The sequence below is a fragment of the Colossoma macropomum genome, unplaced genomic scaffold (genome assembly GCF_904425465.1).
Source record: "Colossoma macropomum unplaced genomic scaffold, Colossoma_macropomum, whole genome shotgun sequence".
In the NCBI taxonomy this organism is placed as follows: Eukaryota; Metazoa; Chordata; class Actinopteri; order Characiformes; family Serrasalmidae; genus Colossoma; species Colossoma macropomum.
The window spans coordinates 25,832,029-25,850,884 of NW_023494791.1; the positions used below are offsets into that span (position 1 = coordinate 25,832,029).

Here is an 18,856-nt window from a genome sequence, read left to right on the forward strand (position 1 = left end):
CAGCACAGCATGCAGGAAGATAAATCAATGTTAATGCAGCCATATGTATGACAAGTGCAATAACTCACAGTCATGCCAGTGAGGTGCTGCCGAGCTGCCTGGGCTTAAAAAAATCTAATACAGTAGTTTCCAAATACATAGAATTAAAGCATTCCTGAAATATGACACTATAATAATGCAGATGCATTTTTGTGAGATCAATACACGGAATTCATACATGTAGATAAATATTTCGTTACTAGGTCATTAGCAAACAGCATTCAATATCAGCAGGCTGCACAAGGACATTACTTTTTACGGTCACCATTCTTAAAGGAATATGTTTAACTAAACACCCGCACAGCTAATTTTCATAGTGTGGAAAGATGAGGCTGGCTTTAGAGTCATAGAGATGTGCTGGATGATTTCACATCCAATTTCACGTTTCTTTACTGGAAAATCTCCTTAGAAGTAATGCACTGGATGGACAGCAGCCTGCATGGTGGAAAGAACAGAAGTCTACTAGAAACCTACAGCAGGATGGTCTTTGCCAAGAGTCTTCTCCCTGATAGACAGAGCATCGTTGAGCAGGTGTGCTGCCTCTTTGTATTTGTTCTGATCCCTGAGAGACAGAGAGGAAATGACATCTGTTACTTACTTGCTAGTGAGTAACTGAATTAAATAACTGATCCAAAATGGATACCTAAAAAATATTTCAGTGACAAAAAGAGGGACTTAAATCAAGTAGATGAGAAACAGTTCAAAATAGTTATATAAAAAAAAAGGTCCTAGTGAAAAATATGTACTGAAACAAAGAAAGGCTTCAAAAACAGCATTTGGTTTTCTCAAGCTATTGAAAAGCTAACCACTAAGCCCAATTATTTGAACCCATACAGCTTCAAATGTGAATGACTATGAATACGCAAAACAGCAAATGTAATATGCGTCTTAATCTCAGTCAGCAAGTCTTAAGGGGACAAACTATCGATACGAAATGTGTCATGGGTAAGCTTGTTGTTTCACTTTTACAAACGTAATTTAGTTGGCAGTTGAATTGAGTTATTAGATTACAGCTCCTGTTGTTAGTGCCTAGCCGTTAGCTGTTTTTATGTTTAGCTCTTCGTAAAGCTGCCTTGTGTTGGAGTGCTGTTAAAAACTAAGTGGATTATGTGACTGTGCTGTATTTAATTTTAGAAAAAAAATTGACCATCAGTGTGCATTGTGTATATAGTGTGTTTATAGTGTGTTTGGTCACTGTATCATATCACACTTGCATTGTGACATTGCCGTAACATGTACAGACTAAGAGTGGCACTAACCTGTACACCAGGGCAAGGATGTTAAGCATGGTAGCAACATCAGGGTGATCGTGACCTGAGGTTTTCTCCAGGTCTTCCAGAGCCTGCTTGCAAAGCGGCACAGCCACTTCGTAGCGGCCCTGAGAGGCATACTGGATCACCAGGTTGTGGAGGGTTCGGAGACGGGCTGGTATCTCATAGCCACCCTGCTGCGCTGCGGCCACAGCCGCACTGTTGTGCTGGTGCTGCACTATAGGGGATAAGACACACACAAGGTTCAGTCTGAGGAATCAGACACAGCAAAACTCAAACTGAGAACCATACACTTTCAGAAAGATGCTCATATGCTATGCTTCCAAACACACAAACGTCATTACCTTAATGACTTATATGTTACCGTACTTGATAATGTAGTTATCAATGTCTTTTAATTAAATCAGTGGATATGTGATGAAGTTGTTCACTTACTTCCTTGGGCATGTTCTTCTTCGTCATTAGGGAAAAGATCATCCAGTGAGTCCTTAGGTGGTTCACCATCTTTTTCCTCCTGGAACAGCAAAGGAAAGGAGAAAAGGGAGTGAGGAAAAAGAAGGCAATTTTGAGAAAAGACTTTTTTTTTTGAGTGCTGTTGTTTTGACAGTATGTCATAAAAACGGCCACACAGGACCTGTAACATTTTGGAAGCGGTCAGATTGTTAATGTTTGTCTCCTCAACAAAAGGAAATATGTACAATAAAATAATAAATACATAGTTGACAATGCACATTAGATAGAGTAGTCTATGGCATCAATAATATTCTCTCTAAAATTAAAGAATTATTTCTCCTTATTGTTTCCATTTCAGACATTTCACAACATTTCTGATCAGCAATATGAAACGCTACATTTCCAGAAAAGATTTGCTTTGGCAGCTTCTTACGGACTTTAAAATGGCAAAGCAAAGCTAAAAGGCTTTAAACAGGCACAGCAAGGGAGATTTGGCCCAGAAAATTTCCCCCAGAGGCTCTGCTTATACCAAAGTCCAGCGCTAAGGTCAGCAGCTCTTACTGCTTCTCTCCCTTCTAGCTTGAATAAGGCAAAGTGAGGACACAGGAGCAGGCGACTCAGCCCGATAACCTAATCTATCACAAGCTGCCCAAGCAAGCGTAAGGAAAACAGAATAATAGCTACTTTTCAGCCACTCTCTACAATGGGTAAGCAGGGTGGTTTGTTCAAATGTGATTTGTAAACTAGTGCGTGTCGTGGCATGTGCACCTCTTCATTGACTGCCATTTCATTCAGTGTCTTTTTGACCTTGATCTTTTAAACTGCTTAATAATGAAAATAAGCTTCTACCTTGTACACAGAAATAAAACGAAGAAAAACAAACATTTGTTCTCAAGTCACTCAAATGCAGTATTAAGGAAACATTACAGGTAACACTCTGCAACAGTGATTTGGAAATGAAGTCTGTAAGATTTATGTTCCCACACACAACAAAGATCTAAGGCATTTATCTCACTTACAGAGGGTGAGACATCTTCGTCATATTTCTTGAGCTGGTTCATGAACTCTAGGTGCTTTTTCTCTTCTTCCAGCTGAGCCACACTCTGTTCGCTCTTCTGCAGCTTCTGCTGTGTGTTGGCCAACTCGTCCCGCAGCCACTGGTTCTCTTGGCACAGCCGCCGCACCTGCGCCCGCAACTTCTGTTTCTCAGACTCCACCGCATTCAGATGGTTAGACAGGGCCATCATGACCTGCAAACAGGCACATGCACAAACACTGGGTTAGTGAGGTTAAGACAGAAAGAGAAAAAAGTACAGAGAGACAGAACTGTTTAAGATGGCTGACTAGCCTGACTGAATCACATTCACTCATCTTTTTTCCAAAAGCAAGTTCCTCATTCTATCTTTAGTGTTTAGCCAAAATAACTTCAGTTTCAGTATAATGTGTGTTACTAGTTTAGATGGAAACATTTATCCGATGACAACTGACTATTAAAGCTGTTTTGTAACTTAACTGCTTTCTTTGTTTCTCATTCCACCATCCTTGGACCTCTAATCCTCACAAAAAAAAAGATTCAGAAGTCCAGACTCACCTGTGCCTCCCCCAGGCCCAGTTCAATCATCTCTACAGATTTGCGGAGAAGGTTGGACTTCTCGTGAACAAGGTTGGCCTCCTCATCCTTCTTCAGGCACTTGATGGTCTCCAGCAGACTGTGCAGGATAGAGTTGTGCTCACTCTTCAGTGCCTCTAGGCCCTGGATCACTAGCTTAGTGTTTGAGATGATCTCCTCCTGTGACAGCTTCTCTAGCTTCTCTTCACGAGGATACACCATTGTGGACATCTTCTACCAGAGGTGTCACCTGAGGGGGCATAGACATGAGAGAGGTGACATGAGCTAGATGAGCCAGCAAGTTGGATTTTTTGACAAAAGCTGAAGAGATCAAGCACATCTAAACTCTTCTGAAACAAAGGTCAACTAATTTTAATATTTGATTAACCTACTAAAATCTCATGATTCATCTGCACAAAATCCAAAGACATACAGGCATAGCTAGTCGATTAACTGGCCCGCAAATGTCTCTGACAAATAACGTATAGTTCCAATGAAACGATCATACTGTGGCCTCAATTAACTAATAATGTAGTCTGAATCCCTATATTAGGAATGACCGTAATAGAATGAGTGCAGTGGTAACTTTTGACCTCCTTATGAGCCCTGAGGAAAAGCTGACACACATTATGTTGCCATATTGCACTAAAATTTAGAGCTATAAACTAATTAAGCCTACATGACTTGAGGACAAGAGAAAAGACTGATGGACCCCCTGATGAGAATTCATTATTAACCTTCAATTCTAAAACAGCTTGTCGGGTTAAACAACGACATTCAAACAAATCACTGATGTGAGTAATTTACTATGACAACTGAGACAGTCTTTTCATGATCTCATTAAAGCGTTTAGACCATGGGAGGCAACTGAGCCCAAACGTGTGCTTGCTTTAAATTATATGCTCTTTCTAGCGTACTACTGTTCCTCTAAGCACGAAATATTTGGCTGCGGAGTTTTTCAGCTGCTGCTAATGAGCATGTGTAGGTAGGGCTGGGCTGCAAGAATAAATGCACAGGCAGAGGCTATTTAAGGTTCTAGTTCTATAGAACATGTGCAATATGCAGACAAGGGCAGTCTGAACTGGAATAGGCAAACAATGGAAAAAGTAAATGGACAATCACTAGCCCACTAAGATTGTATGCAGTATAAGTCCAGTTTATACTAAAATATATGCCCAATCTCCACGCACCTCAAAACAACTTTAGTGCAGGAAATTATGACAGGATTTTGTATCTATCATTTTTGCTATAGATACAGAATAATGCCAGACTACATGACACTAACAATATCCAATCATTAGCCAAACCATTTCACATGTAGCAGTCTAGGCAGCGCTGAAGAAAACCATTTGATTAAAAGTGTTACACTTTCCCAAAGACATAATGATGAATGATAATGCCACCTACTAATACCAAATCAGTTTCCTTTACACCCCTGCATGAACCCACACCACCATGTGCAGTTCTTTGATGCAGATTAGAATCGACAGAGCTGGAAGGGGAAAACGAGAGCAGGTCTGAACACACAACACCAGCTGAGGACCATCTGCCCTCAGACACATTCACTCCATGCAATTTTCAACAGAGCTACAATATTCTCCCCTCTTTCTCTCTCGGCTCTGATTTATGACTGCGCCACACCCTCCTGTAGATTCAGCTCCCTCCGCCAATAAAATCACTGTCACAGAAACACAGACAGCAGGGCTACAAACAAAACTGAGGGTTCAGGACAAGTCAAAGATATGTCTGTTCAGCAGCAGAAGAAAGGAGTCACTCATGTGATCCCTGTCCAGCTTAAAAGTATCACATTCTTTATAGTGACAGGCACTGTCAACCCAGAAATAGCTTGACTCTGCTAAGAATGATGCCAGTATAAGCAGAGATTGTTGCGCATCATCACGCTTCTTGATGGTGGGTTGAATTTCCTGCCAGTAGGATGCTTGTGCTTTTAATTGGCACATCAAGTGTACTGACGCAGAACATCTCCCCGCTCATAATGATCCCACTCAAGTTACTGTCACACACATCATTACCAACACAGCTAAAATGGCTGTGAACTGATCTTTGACTTTTACCATATAATCATGGCCCCAGGCTTGTTCTTATGGGGAACATCTAATTTGCTCTGTTGTATTGATGAATACTATTTTTGTTGTATTAATGAATAATATTTTTTGATTTTCAAATTTATCAAATGAGTGTTAAGCGCACAAGTAAACCAGGGTTGCCAACTCTAATAGTTTTGGTGTGAGACTCACGATTTTGGGTCTTTTCTGAAGCTCTCACACTGTGCAATCAAATCTTTAACCAGCTAGCCAACCAATGAAGCTAGCCAACTCAGAACAAACCTGAAGTGCTACTATTTATGTTGTATCCGCAGGAACACATTCTAATGGCCGTTATATCATGGCCTAATGAAAACTGAATGGCTGTATCTTCCGCAGCTCCGCCTTTTTATGTCACCAGAGTGAGCAGTGCAGAGTTGTGCGATTCTGCCTGGAGCAAGGAGCATCTCTCTCTCTCTCTCTCTCTCTCATGAGCACAACACATGTTAAGCTCCACAGTTCAGATACAGATGCGCTCAAGTTTCCGTTTGGTTGAACATTGGATCTGCCAATAGTACTCAAAAAAAACTAGAGATTATTTATTACTTCCTGGAAAAATGTAATCTCATTATTCACTATTTAACTTATTTAACTCTCTAAAACCCACATGAGTCTGTACCAGTTATAAAGTATGAAGGAGAATTTATTTCAGTACTTAGAAATAGCCAAGCTACAGCAATAGTTATGCTTGATTAAAATTATAAATGGCTGATGCTTTTTAAAAACATAGAAACTAGCCAACAGAAACAGTGCAAAAACAGGTGCCTCAAAATATACATTTTGTTCTAACCCATCTTGCCACATATTTAGGCTAGGTATAATCTTAAAGGCTTGGTTCAGGGATTTTTGGAACTATGAGATCCATGGGTCTACATGCTAATGACTATATTATCTAGATTGGTGTTTTATGCAGGCTAACACTGGATACACATTTGTGCATGCAAAACTGCTAAACCCTGCATTACCTTTAGTTTGCATCAGTAATGTGAGGAGACAAACCATCAGAGAATATCAGAGCTTCAATTTTTCCAGAATTTGTCACGGTTGTCCACAGTGATGTTCCTTCACCAAAGACCTTCACTAAAAGGAATTAAAAGAGATGACAATAGTGGACCAAATATGTCCGGTAAGCTATCCCACAAACTGCTGAATTATCTGTGGCCATGATTATCAAAATAAATAAAAGATGACTTGACAGTGATATGCACTTAATTTAAGATTCAGACTAATGAATTCACAAAGCCTTCTAAAACGTTTAGTGGTGTTGGGAAGAAGCAGAGAATCATCATGACACTGCCTCGCTGGAATAAACTCCAGGCGTAATGCAGAGCTCATTCAGGAAGGAACAGGTTCGCAGATAAACATCTCCTTCAGCTACAGCTCTCCACTGGGGGGACGGAAAAGACTCTAACATACTCGTCTGACATGGGCAAGGGAGGAAGTTTCTACTGATTTGATGAAAGAGAGGAAGAGAATTCTACAGTTATATGTGGCAATTTCTAATCAACTTTGAAATCCTGTCTGGCCACAAAAATAAAGGGTAAAGCCCCTTTAAAAACATTGCTGTGTGCTCTCTTTGAAGTCTAGCAAGAAGCAGCAGTCATTAGGAAAGAATTGGGCTTCGAATGAAAAAACATAAAAATATAATACCTGTACAAAAAGAGCGTGTGTTTGAAATAAAGCCCAGTAAAGTCTTATGCACAGTGGACAAATTAGGTTATCAAATTAAGATACAGTGAAATAAGAAGCTTAATGTTCAGATATGGATAAGAAAAATATAACTATTTACATAAGTATTTCAAAAAGAGGCAAGGAAACATGGGAGAAGTTATTTATCATACTTGGTCATCCAACAAAAAGCAAAACATTGAGAAATACACAGAACACTACCCTGCCTAAAGACAGCATCAGCAATTTAGCTATGGGACCAAACTATAACACATTTAAGACACCAGCTTAAGGAAATGTTTTACAACACACAACACAAATGTGCAAGTTAGCCGTACAGAATAAGATAAATCAGAAACGATAGAACAGTCACAGTAAAGCCTGGTACAAATCTAACTGACACACTAAACATAAGTGAATAGAGTGACTTGTCTTTCAGCTTTCAAAATTCACTGGGGTCCTCTTAAATGCGTGGAACTTCTGTGTACGTGTATGCAGGTAATGTTTACACAAACCATACCATCCGCCTTATCTACAAGATGCATTCCTGAATTCGCAGTGTCGAGTGCATGAAGTGTTTAACGTGGCATCAAAGGCTCTTCTCCATATCCTATGCTAATACTTGCGGGGAAAATAAGCTCTCTCCGTGATCAGAGGTGTCGGCAAATCTGACAGGGACTGCTACTGTGTCCTGCCACTCACTGAGCTTTGAGCTGTGGCAGGCAAAGGAAGCTTAATGTCAACACAAACAAAGGGTAGCTGACTAACAGCAACCATCTCAAACAGCTAATGCAGGAGAGATGAATGTATTACTGACCATACAGTTAGTACCTGCTCAGAGCTGGTTCTGAAGGTCAGAGCGAGTACTGGAAGAAACTACACAGCAGCAATGAATAAACAGAGCTTTATCAAATATTCAACACAGTGAATTAACCTACAGTTTGTTCACAATTTGTCCATGGTGGAGGCCAAACCTGTTACATTATTTATGCTACTTGTTACGGAAGACTTTTCCAGATCTGGATTGCTCATGCAGACACACACGCCTTTATCTAATAAACATTTGTTAAACAATAAATATTCATGCATCCTAAGGCATCTTGAGTGTCCCTGTCAAACCTACAAACTCACAGTCTCTCTCTTCTTTTGTGAGGGAGATGAATCTGTTTAGCAAAAAGGAAACAATATTGTACCTTTGAAATGAGAGATATCCTGTGAGGTTTAAAGAGCAAGATCACAACAAAAAACAGAAAATAACCACAAAAGGGAAAATAAATTTTGACATCCTCACTGCAGAAACTTCAATGCCATCCTTGCACAGCAAGAAACCCGACATCGCTTTGAATGCTTTCTTAAGTAGTTAAACAGACAAACACATCAAAGTAACCCAGTAATCTTTATGTGGTCTTTTAAAAAATTAAAAGCTCTTTTTAACTGCAAATTTTGGTCAAGTTTGCCTCTAACAGTCAGAGTCATTTGGCGTCACTTGGAGTGGTTGTTTAGCGGTGATGGCAGTGGAAAGCAGCGATAATGAGCAGCCTACCTCAGCGTCAGCAGCAGATCCTCATAGCCAAGCAGCGTAGCACGTTGACGAAACAATGACTCAGACACGGGCAACGCACCCTAGACCTGTTACCGTGGCAACAATATCCACCGACAGGACTAATCCAAATAACAGCCTCTGTCTGATCTAGTACTGTGTCTTGGGACTGGACAGACGAAAGCAGGGCTGTGTGTTGTGGAGAGCGGGAGTATGACCTTCTCACAGCCTCTTTCAGCATCACAGAATCATCAGGGAGCCCCACCCTCCGTGCAGGGAGAGGGGGAGGGGAGTAAGGGAGTGAGGGAGGCATAGAGGGACGTTGCTCTTAGACACTGAGGCACTGCAGAACCAAAGGACTACATACAGGAGCCTATAACACATGTCCCAACACACACCACAAGAACAAGTCTCTATGTGCAAACACTTGTACACGTGTACACTCGCCCGCAGCCAAGCAGAAGGAAATCATATATAGTGAGAAAATGCAGCTTTATCCTCAAGTGTATAGCTTACTGGGTTTAAGAGTAGGTGTTTTCTATTAGTTTATTTGTTTTATTACACAACTGTCTTTTATTTTACAGTTACATTATACCGTCAATTTTCTTTTCTCCCTCCATATTTCATTTAAAGTGCTCATATCATATGAAACAGCATTTCCTTCACTTTTTTGAAATAAAGGAATTTTTAGTAATATGTAAACTGGCGCAAACTTGTTAAAGTTTCAAAATGTACCATTCACTACCCATACAGTACATTCATGGAAACTAAGCTGCAAAAACGACCAGTTTTGAATTCATTGTTTCTGTGATGTCACAAGAACTAAATAATTTACCGATATATACATATTTAGCTTACAGCAGTTTAGCTCCACCCACTCATATTGAAGTTCAAAGGTGAGTTTCAGCTCTGAGTGTTTTCTGAACGAGGCACAACACAGGACAGCTAAATCAGAACAGAGCTCATTTATCTCATATCAGTCTTAAAGGCACAGTCACAAAAACAGCCTGTTTAATTGTAAGGGATAAAGAATGGTTGGAAAATGGTCATGTAAAAACGAATGATGACTATTTTTGGTGCATAAAACCACACAAATGCTATAAGTGGACCTCAATGGACAAAAATAAAATTCAAAAAAATGTAGGATATGGGCCCTATAATTATATTGTTTCACCTCTATATTTTGGATTTTACTAAATTTCAGTCTTCTTTCAGCTTTTCTTTTCTTTGTGATTCAAGCATGCTAAAATGGCACTGTATGAATCAAATGTAATATTAAGTTTACTGCTAAGTTTTGTTTAGAGAACAAGTACAAACTAGGCAAAAATCACCTTCAAGGCCAGACTTCCTGCAAAGGCAAAGCACTGCGCTCAGCTAAACATTCTGATGCAAATGCAGCAGTGTTGCAGTGGAAAAAAGGGGCTCTATCTACAGAATTCTGACTCCAGGGATTTCTAACCTGATTTAATCGTGGGGCTCAAGCTCTCTTCATCTCCAAACAAACTCAAACTGAATGTATGTAGGGGATACAGCAGTAACTCGAGGGCAGAGAACAGCGCCTGGGTGATTATGCAAGAGGAAAAAGTTCTCGGCTGGAGTAGATGCGCTAATGCATGCCCAGGAGAGACACAAGCTGGTGAAGGTACGGGCCAGCAGCAGTGTCCTCAGCTGCTCCAGGTTTTAGTCACCAGAGAAGAACTGCCCAACCCGACATACTGCATCATTCAGCATCACCCCCCCTTCACACTGGTGCTCAGTGACCCCTCTGACCCCTGATCCCGAGGGTGATACCAATCACCCCCCAGGCTGTCTTTCTCCTTCTATTGACTCCTCCCCACTCTCTGCCCCATGTCCCCAGTTCATTTGCATTCCTGCCAGCTTAATAGCTCTCACATCGTCTGGCAAGAGATAAGGCTAATAATGCTGGAAAGAGCCGAGCGTTTATAGAGCAGTAAAGCACGTACTACTGTAAATGAGCCAAACACAATGTAGATGTGTGTGGGTTTTTTTTTACAAAATATATAATATAGTCACAGGCAAAGGTTTGGGTGCTCTGGCTAAATGACATGTTTTGCTGATTTTCTAAGTGAAAATAAGTTAACACATCCTCTACAGAAGACAGACTTCTGCACATTTTAATGCACAGTAGTGTTTATTTGTTGAATTTATTATATTGGAGGAAAAATGAAACATAAAATATGACCATTGAAAAGGTTAATGCACATTTTATTTTATTTTTTTCCCCCAATATGTTAAATGCAAAAAAATTAACAGTTTAAAAATGTGCGCTAAAATTTGCAGAAAATGCCCTATTTAAGTTGTCTGCAGAGGATGCGTTAACTTTTCACTCAGAAAAATCGGCAAAACATGTAATACTGGAGGTGTTAAAACTTTTGAATACAAATAAATATGCTAAACTTTTTCAGACGAACCTTAATTTAAAAAAAAAAATAATAATAATAATAATAAAACATCTACACAACAAGTATATTTTGAAACATTATCATTACGATTATAAGTATTATCATTATTATTCTTTTATGTATTTCTCATACCAAAGGTCCCTCCTGAAGCATCATAAAGAAAAGAAGAGTTTAAGAACAGGTTTAAAAAATAAAAAAATGTATGGGACAGAAAGGGGGGGGGCAAACAAAACAAATTCAGTGTACAATTTTTAGCTATAAACCTACTCCACTGTGCATGACATCATACCCTTCAACCCAGCGTAGTTCTTCCCAAAGAAAAATAATCTAACTATGTGAAACTGTACCACAAAACTGTAGGCTACCACTGTTGTTCCTAAAGGAAAAACAAGCATGTCTCAAAGTCTCAACTCGGTAAACATCAGATTTAAACAAACAGAAACTAATTTCTGAGATATAGAGAGGAAGCTGAGGATTATCCGCTGTTCCACTGCTCTGTTTGCACTGTCATCAGGAACTCGTGCCTGGACTTGTGCCAGCCTTTTACACCATTTCCCCCAAATGCTTTCTATCAACATGTGCATCACTGCCATAATTATCTCTCAGTGTCCTGTACATAAAAAACAGTACAAACTAATCAGAGACACATATACCTCTCTACGTTTGGTTGTTGGGGGTGGGGGATAGCTCACAGAAGCAGACACAAAGAGAGGAGGTAGGCAAGCAGGCAGGCAGACGGGCAGAGGGGAGGGCAGGGAGACAGCTGAGTACGTAGGCAGGGTGCGGTCTGGCCGGATGGACAATTGAGCCAAAGGGGGAAGTGACCGGGACACAGGCCTACTCTCCTTCAAACAGCTCTTAACACAGGCAGAGTACATGCAAAGATCCTACTTGGGGTGTAATGATACTCAAATTTCACGATGTTATATATGTTGGGGTTTTGCACCACAAAATGATGCATGTTAGACATAAAACTAAAAAAGATATAAAAATTCTTTTTTTCCAATTGCCAAGACCACAGCACATGGTGAAAGCATCGCAAATGCAAGTTGCATTTCATAGGGCTCATATTCTACATGTCTCTTGTATATTTTTCCCTTGAGGTCCACTTATAACATTGGTGCAGTTTTATGTACCAAAAATGGTCACCATTCATTTTACATGACAATTTTCCAACCTCTCTTTATCCCTTAGAATTAAACAGGCTGCATTATGTTACTGTGCCTTTAAGATCAATATAAAATAAATGGGCTCTGTTTTGATTGGCTGCTCTGCATTGTGCCTCATTGTGCAGGGCAAAACTGCTATAGGCTGGAAGTGGATATTAAAGCAATTAACCACATGAGGCCATGGGTTACCGTGACGCGAAGTGCCTAAAACCCCCTCCCCTATGATAAAAGCAACCACGCCAAGCAACCACGGACCACTGCATGAGCAGAACGTTCAATCGCCCATCACTATATACTGTGGTCATTTCATGATTTTTTTTTTTTTTACTTTTTGTAGTATAACAATGAACATTTGCTAACACAGCACTGTTTAGTGCAAAACACTTACCTTTATAAGTACCTTTTGGTCACCAAATTACCACCGCGAGTCTTATTTAGCATTAACCCAGCAGTGCCATCTTCTTGTGCTGGGGCTGAATCTCTAATGGCTCCCTGCTCCCTACATAGTGCTCTACGTTGGAATTTAAATACTGGATACCGCACCCCAACCGTGCAAAACATAGCTAAGTAATAGTCACTTGGGACTCAGTCACATCCATACTCGATAAATGATGCACTATTTGACTGTAGAGGCTAGAATTTCTAAACTTTCACAGCACACTATTTAGGGAATATGGAGCTATTTGGGATTCAGCCTGGGTTTGACGCTATTTCTGACTGAAACAAGGACATTTGAAGAGTATAATCCATTCAAGTGACATTTTTTAGACTTTTAATCATACCATAAGTGCTTTAATTCAAGGCTGTGATATTAATGACAGCGTTGTTTAGGCTGTTAGCTACCTGACCATCCCAGTTCCAGTTAAGAACATAAGTTGCAAGTCCCTCAGTTAAAAAAATAAACGAGTTCTTATTTCATCAACATACTTGGAGGTCCATGCAAGCAGAATGAGAGTCAAGGATTATTCCATTAACAGCACAAGGGTTTTTTCGTCCCTGTGGCGTAGTAATAGAGAGTTCAGTTGTTGTGAGGTGGTCATCATGGATTTTACAACAGCTTCGAAAGTGGCTCAGCCAATCAGATTTTACGACCAAAAACTATCAGTCTTATAAATGTAAATGAGTTCGTTCTCATAACATCACAGAAACACTAAATTCAAAATGGGCTGGTTTGCAGCATAGTTTATAAGGTTATAAGAACAGCATATGTGTCATATTGTAATTACGACGTTTCCAACAGGACTTGAAGGCAGCATAAATAAGGCCAGTAGGACTGATATCACAAGTATTTTTATAGCATAAAATCTTAATGCGTTCAATCCACAGTACCATACCACAAGCCCTGTATCAAAAAAAGAAGAATATTAATATGTGTATCGTAACACCCCTAGATTCTCTCCACATACACAGAAGCCCACTCACTCTGCCAGCAGCTCCACACAAACACCCTACACACAGCACAAGCTTTTCTTGCGCTGCCACACAAGATGGATGGGCTGAGCAAAGACTCTGCTGTGTGTTGTCACGCTGCCACACAGCAGCACTAAACAGAGTCACTTTTGTAGTTGACAAGGATCAGTAAAGAATGACACAAGGCTGCAGCAATGAATAAGCAGCTTCTGATGTTGGGACACATACAACCACTTTACTTCCCCCTTCTGCGACAGGATGAGCACTTTGCTCATGACAGAACGACACTTTATGCTTAATTGTATATAAATGTAATGCAAGCATGACCATTCTAATATATGCTAATGCACCTTTCACTGTTACTACTTCCATCACTAAGCATACCCTCAGTGTTAAACTGCTTTCAAATAAGCTAAACTATAACACTGGAGTTTATCATGAGAGAACAAGTCAAACAATAGAGTCTCACTGAGAAAACATGGGCCTGTGCAGCCATCCTTAATGACCATCTAAACAATACCGCGTAAGCATATCTTAAAAGCTTATTTAGCCAAGTAATTTAGTGACACATCCTACACAAGTGGTGCCCAATCCTGACCTTGAAGGTATAGCACCCTGGAAAGTGTAGATCCATCACACCTGGCTCTAATGTTAAGATGCCACTGAAGACTTTCATTGCCTGGATCAGTTGTGTTAAATCAAGGTTGGAGCTAAACTCTGCAGGTGGTAGATCTCCAGGTCCAGGACTGGGCACCCCTGTCCTACAATAACACTGTTTTAGGGGATGCTATGATTCCGTAACAAATCTTTCATCCTGTCTTCAGTTACATTTGAAAACAGTGTGCCATGGCATGAGACTGCCATTGTTTTCAGGATTATCATCCAGAAGACTGGTCCATTGCAGATACGAATGGTTTAGTCTGTATACAAGGCAGGATGGTGCAGCAGCCATGCCTGTGTCGATGCATCAGCTTTTATATTTGTCTCTCATTTCTTCATGTGTTTTCCATGTGACCCTGTAATGTTATGCATGTTACATCAATTTTATTTTCTGTCCACTATTGCTAGTGTTGGAGGAGACTCACTCAGTAATATATCTGCATCACTTGGCTATCAATACAAACCAAGCCTGTGACTGTATGCTACAGTTTAGTACAACTGTAAATCTACATAACATGATGGTGACTTTAAGCTCCTAAAAAGCCTAAAGAGAAGATTATACTAAGCCCTTGAAATCTTTAGCCCTTGAAACTAAGTATGATGGATTCTACATCATTAGCTTGCCATAAACTATATTAACCTAGTGTTTCCCCAACTCTAGAACTACACTGGCTGCCATTCTTGGCAAAACAAGCCACTTCCATACTGTGTATTGTGCTTAAAGTACTGCTGCGATATAAATTGTACCCCTTATTCTCTCAAAATGTGTTTATTCTTTTTGTCAGTGACCTGAACATCGTGTGGAGACTCAAATATCTATTTTGCACTACCCACATGTAAGTTGCTGTGTTTTATAGGACCAAGCATGTCCACATGCATACAGTTTCTATATAAAATGAACATGTTTGTCCCTGTCCACTGTGTAATATGAAGATATGGGTGAATGTGCTCTACTCCAGCGCACTCCAACATTCAATTATCCAGGCTTTTATTGACATTTGTCTCTAAATTACAATATTTATATGAAAGGACAGGGCAGCTGGCTAACATCAGCTAGCTTTGACAGAACGGCTACCGCATAATGTTAGCTACGTCGGCTAACAGCTAAGACAGTTAACCTAGCTAACCTAGCTAACTTACTATCTGCTTGACCGGTTTGACCACATGATATGTCTGGGAAAGCCTTCTTCTGAGACGACGATTCAGCTTGGAGAAGTGTATATCGGGTAAAGAACACACAAAACAGATGCTAGTTAGCTAACATAACGACAAGGTTCGCCAGCTAACATTAGCGAAACTAGCGAGGTAACCTAGCTAGCATGACATCATACCTCTCTATCGATATCCTCCGTCGGAATGAGTGTGCGGTGAATCCTCTGCCTCCTTTAGCTATTTCCACTGAACTGAAGAGCTTTCATGAAGCCATATGAGCGACGGCTACCAGTTGGAAGAGCGCAGCTCCGCAGTTTAAAACGCTGCTTTCTGTTTGCTTGTCTGTCAATCCGACCGAAGAGGCAGCTGACCGAACTGAAGTGAAGTGACGCCGCCTAGCCTCACTCAGCGCGCGGAGCTCCACCAGCACAGCTGGAATGAGCAGAGAGAGGCGAGCTAGTCTGGAGAGCAGCACATCGCTGGTGAATAACAATTACACTGTGACCGATGGAACCTGATATTGTGGGAGTGAGAAATACACTCAGCTTCAAACCTATATTTATATTTCAACAGTTAAACCCCCTTTAAATGCAAGACGTCGACTTTCTTCTGTTATAAGAAGCACAAACAAACCTCTTTGGTGAAAATGTCAGAGACAAACACCGACACGCTGGGGCCGAACTCGATGACGTAATTCTCTCCTTTTTAAACGGGGCGTGGATCTCAGAGAGGGGCAGACAAAGCCGTGTTCACTGTTAAGTAATTGCCACGTCACCTTTCGCAGGTATACTTTAATCACTACTACAATACGTTTCCACACCCCTCATAATCAGTGACTTCGGCTACTTGAATGTGCACCCATTTCTCACACAGATGCTCAATTGTACAAACGTATCTTGTAGTATCTCCATAGGACAACATTGCTGATAGAATAGGACGCTCTGCATCAGCTGCACATGAGCCTAAATTCACCAATCTCAACACCAAGGATCAGCTAGAGGGGTATAAACCCCCGCAGCACTGGGCTGTGGAGCAGTGGAACTGTGTTCCTGACCTCACTAATGATCTTGTGGATGAATGCAATCAAAGCCTCACAGCAACATTCTAACATCTAGTGTAAAGCCTCCCAGAAAAGTAGAGGCTGTTACTGCAGCAAAGGGGGCGACAAACTCCTTATTAATACCCCTGATTACAGATGAAATGGGTGAGCAGGTATCTACAAACCCTTGGATGTGTACCACATAATAAATGGAGAATTAGAGAGCACTTCTGTATGAACTACTCTCTAATTTTCCATTTATGATGTGGATGAGATGTTTCCACTGTAGTAATGCACCTTATTCTCCATACAAAGTATTTTTTGAGCTTAGCAGCTACAAATATTTACACTTTTGCCTGTAGAGATGAAAGTTGCTGTTATTAAGTAAAGTTAAACCTAGTAAACACACACACACATTATCTAAGCCACTTATCCCTTTGGGTCGAGGGGGTGCTGAAGCCTAACCCAGTGCTCAATGAGCAGAAGGCAGGAAACACCCTAGACAGGCCACCAATCCATCACAGGTACACACACAGACATACACAGTCACATGCATACTCACACCTAGGGCCAACTTAGCATCTCTAATTGGCCTGACTGCATGTCTTTGGACTACGGGAGGAAACCGGAGCACCCGGAGGAAACCCATGTAGACACAGGGAGAACATAACTCCATACAGAAAGGACCCTGGCTGCCCGGCTGGGGAATTGAACCCAGGCCCTTCTTGCTGTGAGGTGACAGTGCTACTTAGTTATACTTATGTTATAAATAGCCAGTTTAAATTTAGTTATAGAATAATAGAGTATTATACACAACCCCAGAATGTAAATAAAAATAGAATGCAATGATATGCAAATCATATAAACCACATTTTTATAGGAAAATACTATAAAGACAACATATCATAAAAGTGTTTTTGGAAAAATATATGCACATTTTGAATTTGATGCCAACAACACATTCCAAAAAGTTGGGATGGGGGCATGTTCACCACTGTGTTTCATCAACTCTTCTTTTAACAACACTCTGTAAGTGTTTGGGAACTGAGGAGACCAGTTGCTGTAGTTTTGAAAGTGAAATGTTTTCCTATTCTTATTTGATATAGGATTTCAGCTGCTCAACAGTTCAGGGGCTCATTTGCCATATTTTTCATTTCATGACCCTCCAAATGTTTTCAATGGTGACAGTTCTAGACTGCAGGCAGGAATACATGCAGAATGTGGTTTGGCATTGTCTTGCTGAACTAAACAAGGCCTTCCCTGAAAAAGATTTCGTCTGGATGGCAGTATATATTGCCAAAATATATATATATATATATATTGTTCAGCATTAATGATGCCTTCACAGATATGCACGTCACCCATGCCATGTGCTTTTGAACTGTGCACTGATAACAAGCTGATTGGTCTTCAGCCCAGAGGACACAGTGTCCATGATTTCCAAAAAAAATTTAAAATATTGATTTGTTGGACCAGAGGACACTTTTCCACTTCATCTCAGTCCATTTTAAATGAGCTTGGGCCCAGAGAAGGTTTTTATACGGTTCCTTCTTTGTGTTTTAGAGTTTTAACTTGCATTTGTGGATGCAGTGCCAAACTGTTTTCACAGACAGTGTTTTTCAGAAGTGTTTCCACTACAGAATCATGTCTGTTTTTAATGTAGTGATGCCTGAGGGCCCAAAGATCATGGCCAGCAAATAATGTTTTTTGGCCCTGTCCCTTGCATACAGAGATTTCTCAAGATTCTCTGAATCTTTTAATGTTATTATGTACCATAAATGATGAAAAGCAAAAGTTATTTGCAATTTTATGTTGAGAAATGTCATTCTTGAACTGTTGCAATATTTGCCCTCACAGTCTTTCACAGAGTGGTGAACCCCTCCTCATCTTTACTTCTGAAAGTCTCTCTGGGATGCTTTTTTTTATACCCAATCATGTTACTGACCTGTAGCCAATTAACCACCAGGTTTTTTAGCATTTCACAACTTTACCAGCTTTTTGTTGCCCCCGTCTCAACATTTTTGGAATGTGTTGTTGGCATCAATTTCAAAATGGGCATATATTTTTCCAAAAACAATACAATTTTTCAGTTTCTACATTTGATATGTTGTCTTTGTACTGTTTTCAATTAATTATATGGTTTAAATGATTTGCACATCATTGCATTTGGTTTTATTTATATTTTGCACAGCATCCCAACTTTTTTGGAAATGGGGTTGTATAATACTGGCCAGTATTGCTTTTTATTTATTTGTTTTGCGCAACATAAATTAATGAAAGTATGCAAGAACTTTAGATATTGTAGTGTCCAATAAACA

The 18,856-nt window shown here is 40.2% G+C and overlaps 1 protein-coding gene across 6 annotated transcripts in view; it reads right to left on the reverse strand.

Annotated features, from left to right (window-relative positions):
• The window catches only part of klc1b (kinesin light chain 1b), a 39,284-nt gene extending 23,056 nt beyond the window's left edge, over positions 1 to 16,228 (reverse strand). Inside the window, exons 1-7 of one of the 6 annotated variants that reach the window (XM_036574599.1) lie at positions 16,133 to 16,198; positions 15,679 to 15,931; positions 3,355 to 3,622; positions 2,783 to 3,013; positions 1,746 to 1,824; positions 1,299 to 1,527; positions 514 to 601 (exon numbers count right to left, since the gene is read on the reverse strand). In XM_036574599.1, the coding sequence (XP_036430492.1) occupies positions 514 to 601; positions 1,299 to 1,527; positions 1,746 to 1,824; positions 2,783 to 3,013; positions 3,355 to 3,603 (876 nt within the window). In that variant the 5' untranslated portion in view covers positions 3,604 to 3,622; positions 15,679 to 15,931; positions 16,133 to 16,198. The other 5 variants (XM_036574600.1, XM_036574602.1, XM_036574601.1 and 2 more) reach the window with 5 other exon arrangements.
• Positions 16,229 to 18,856: the final 2,628 nt, after the last annotated feature.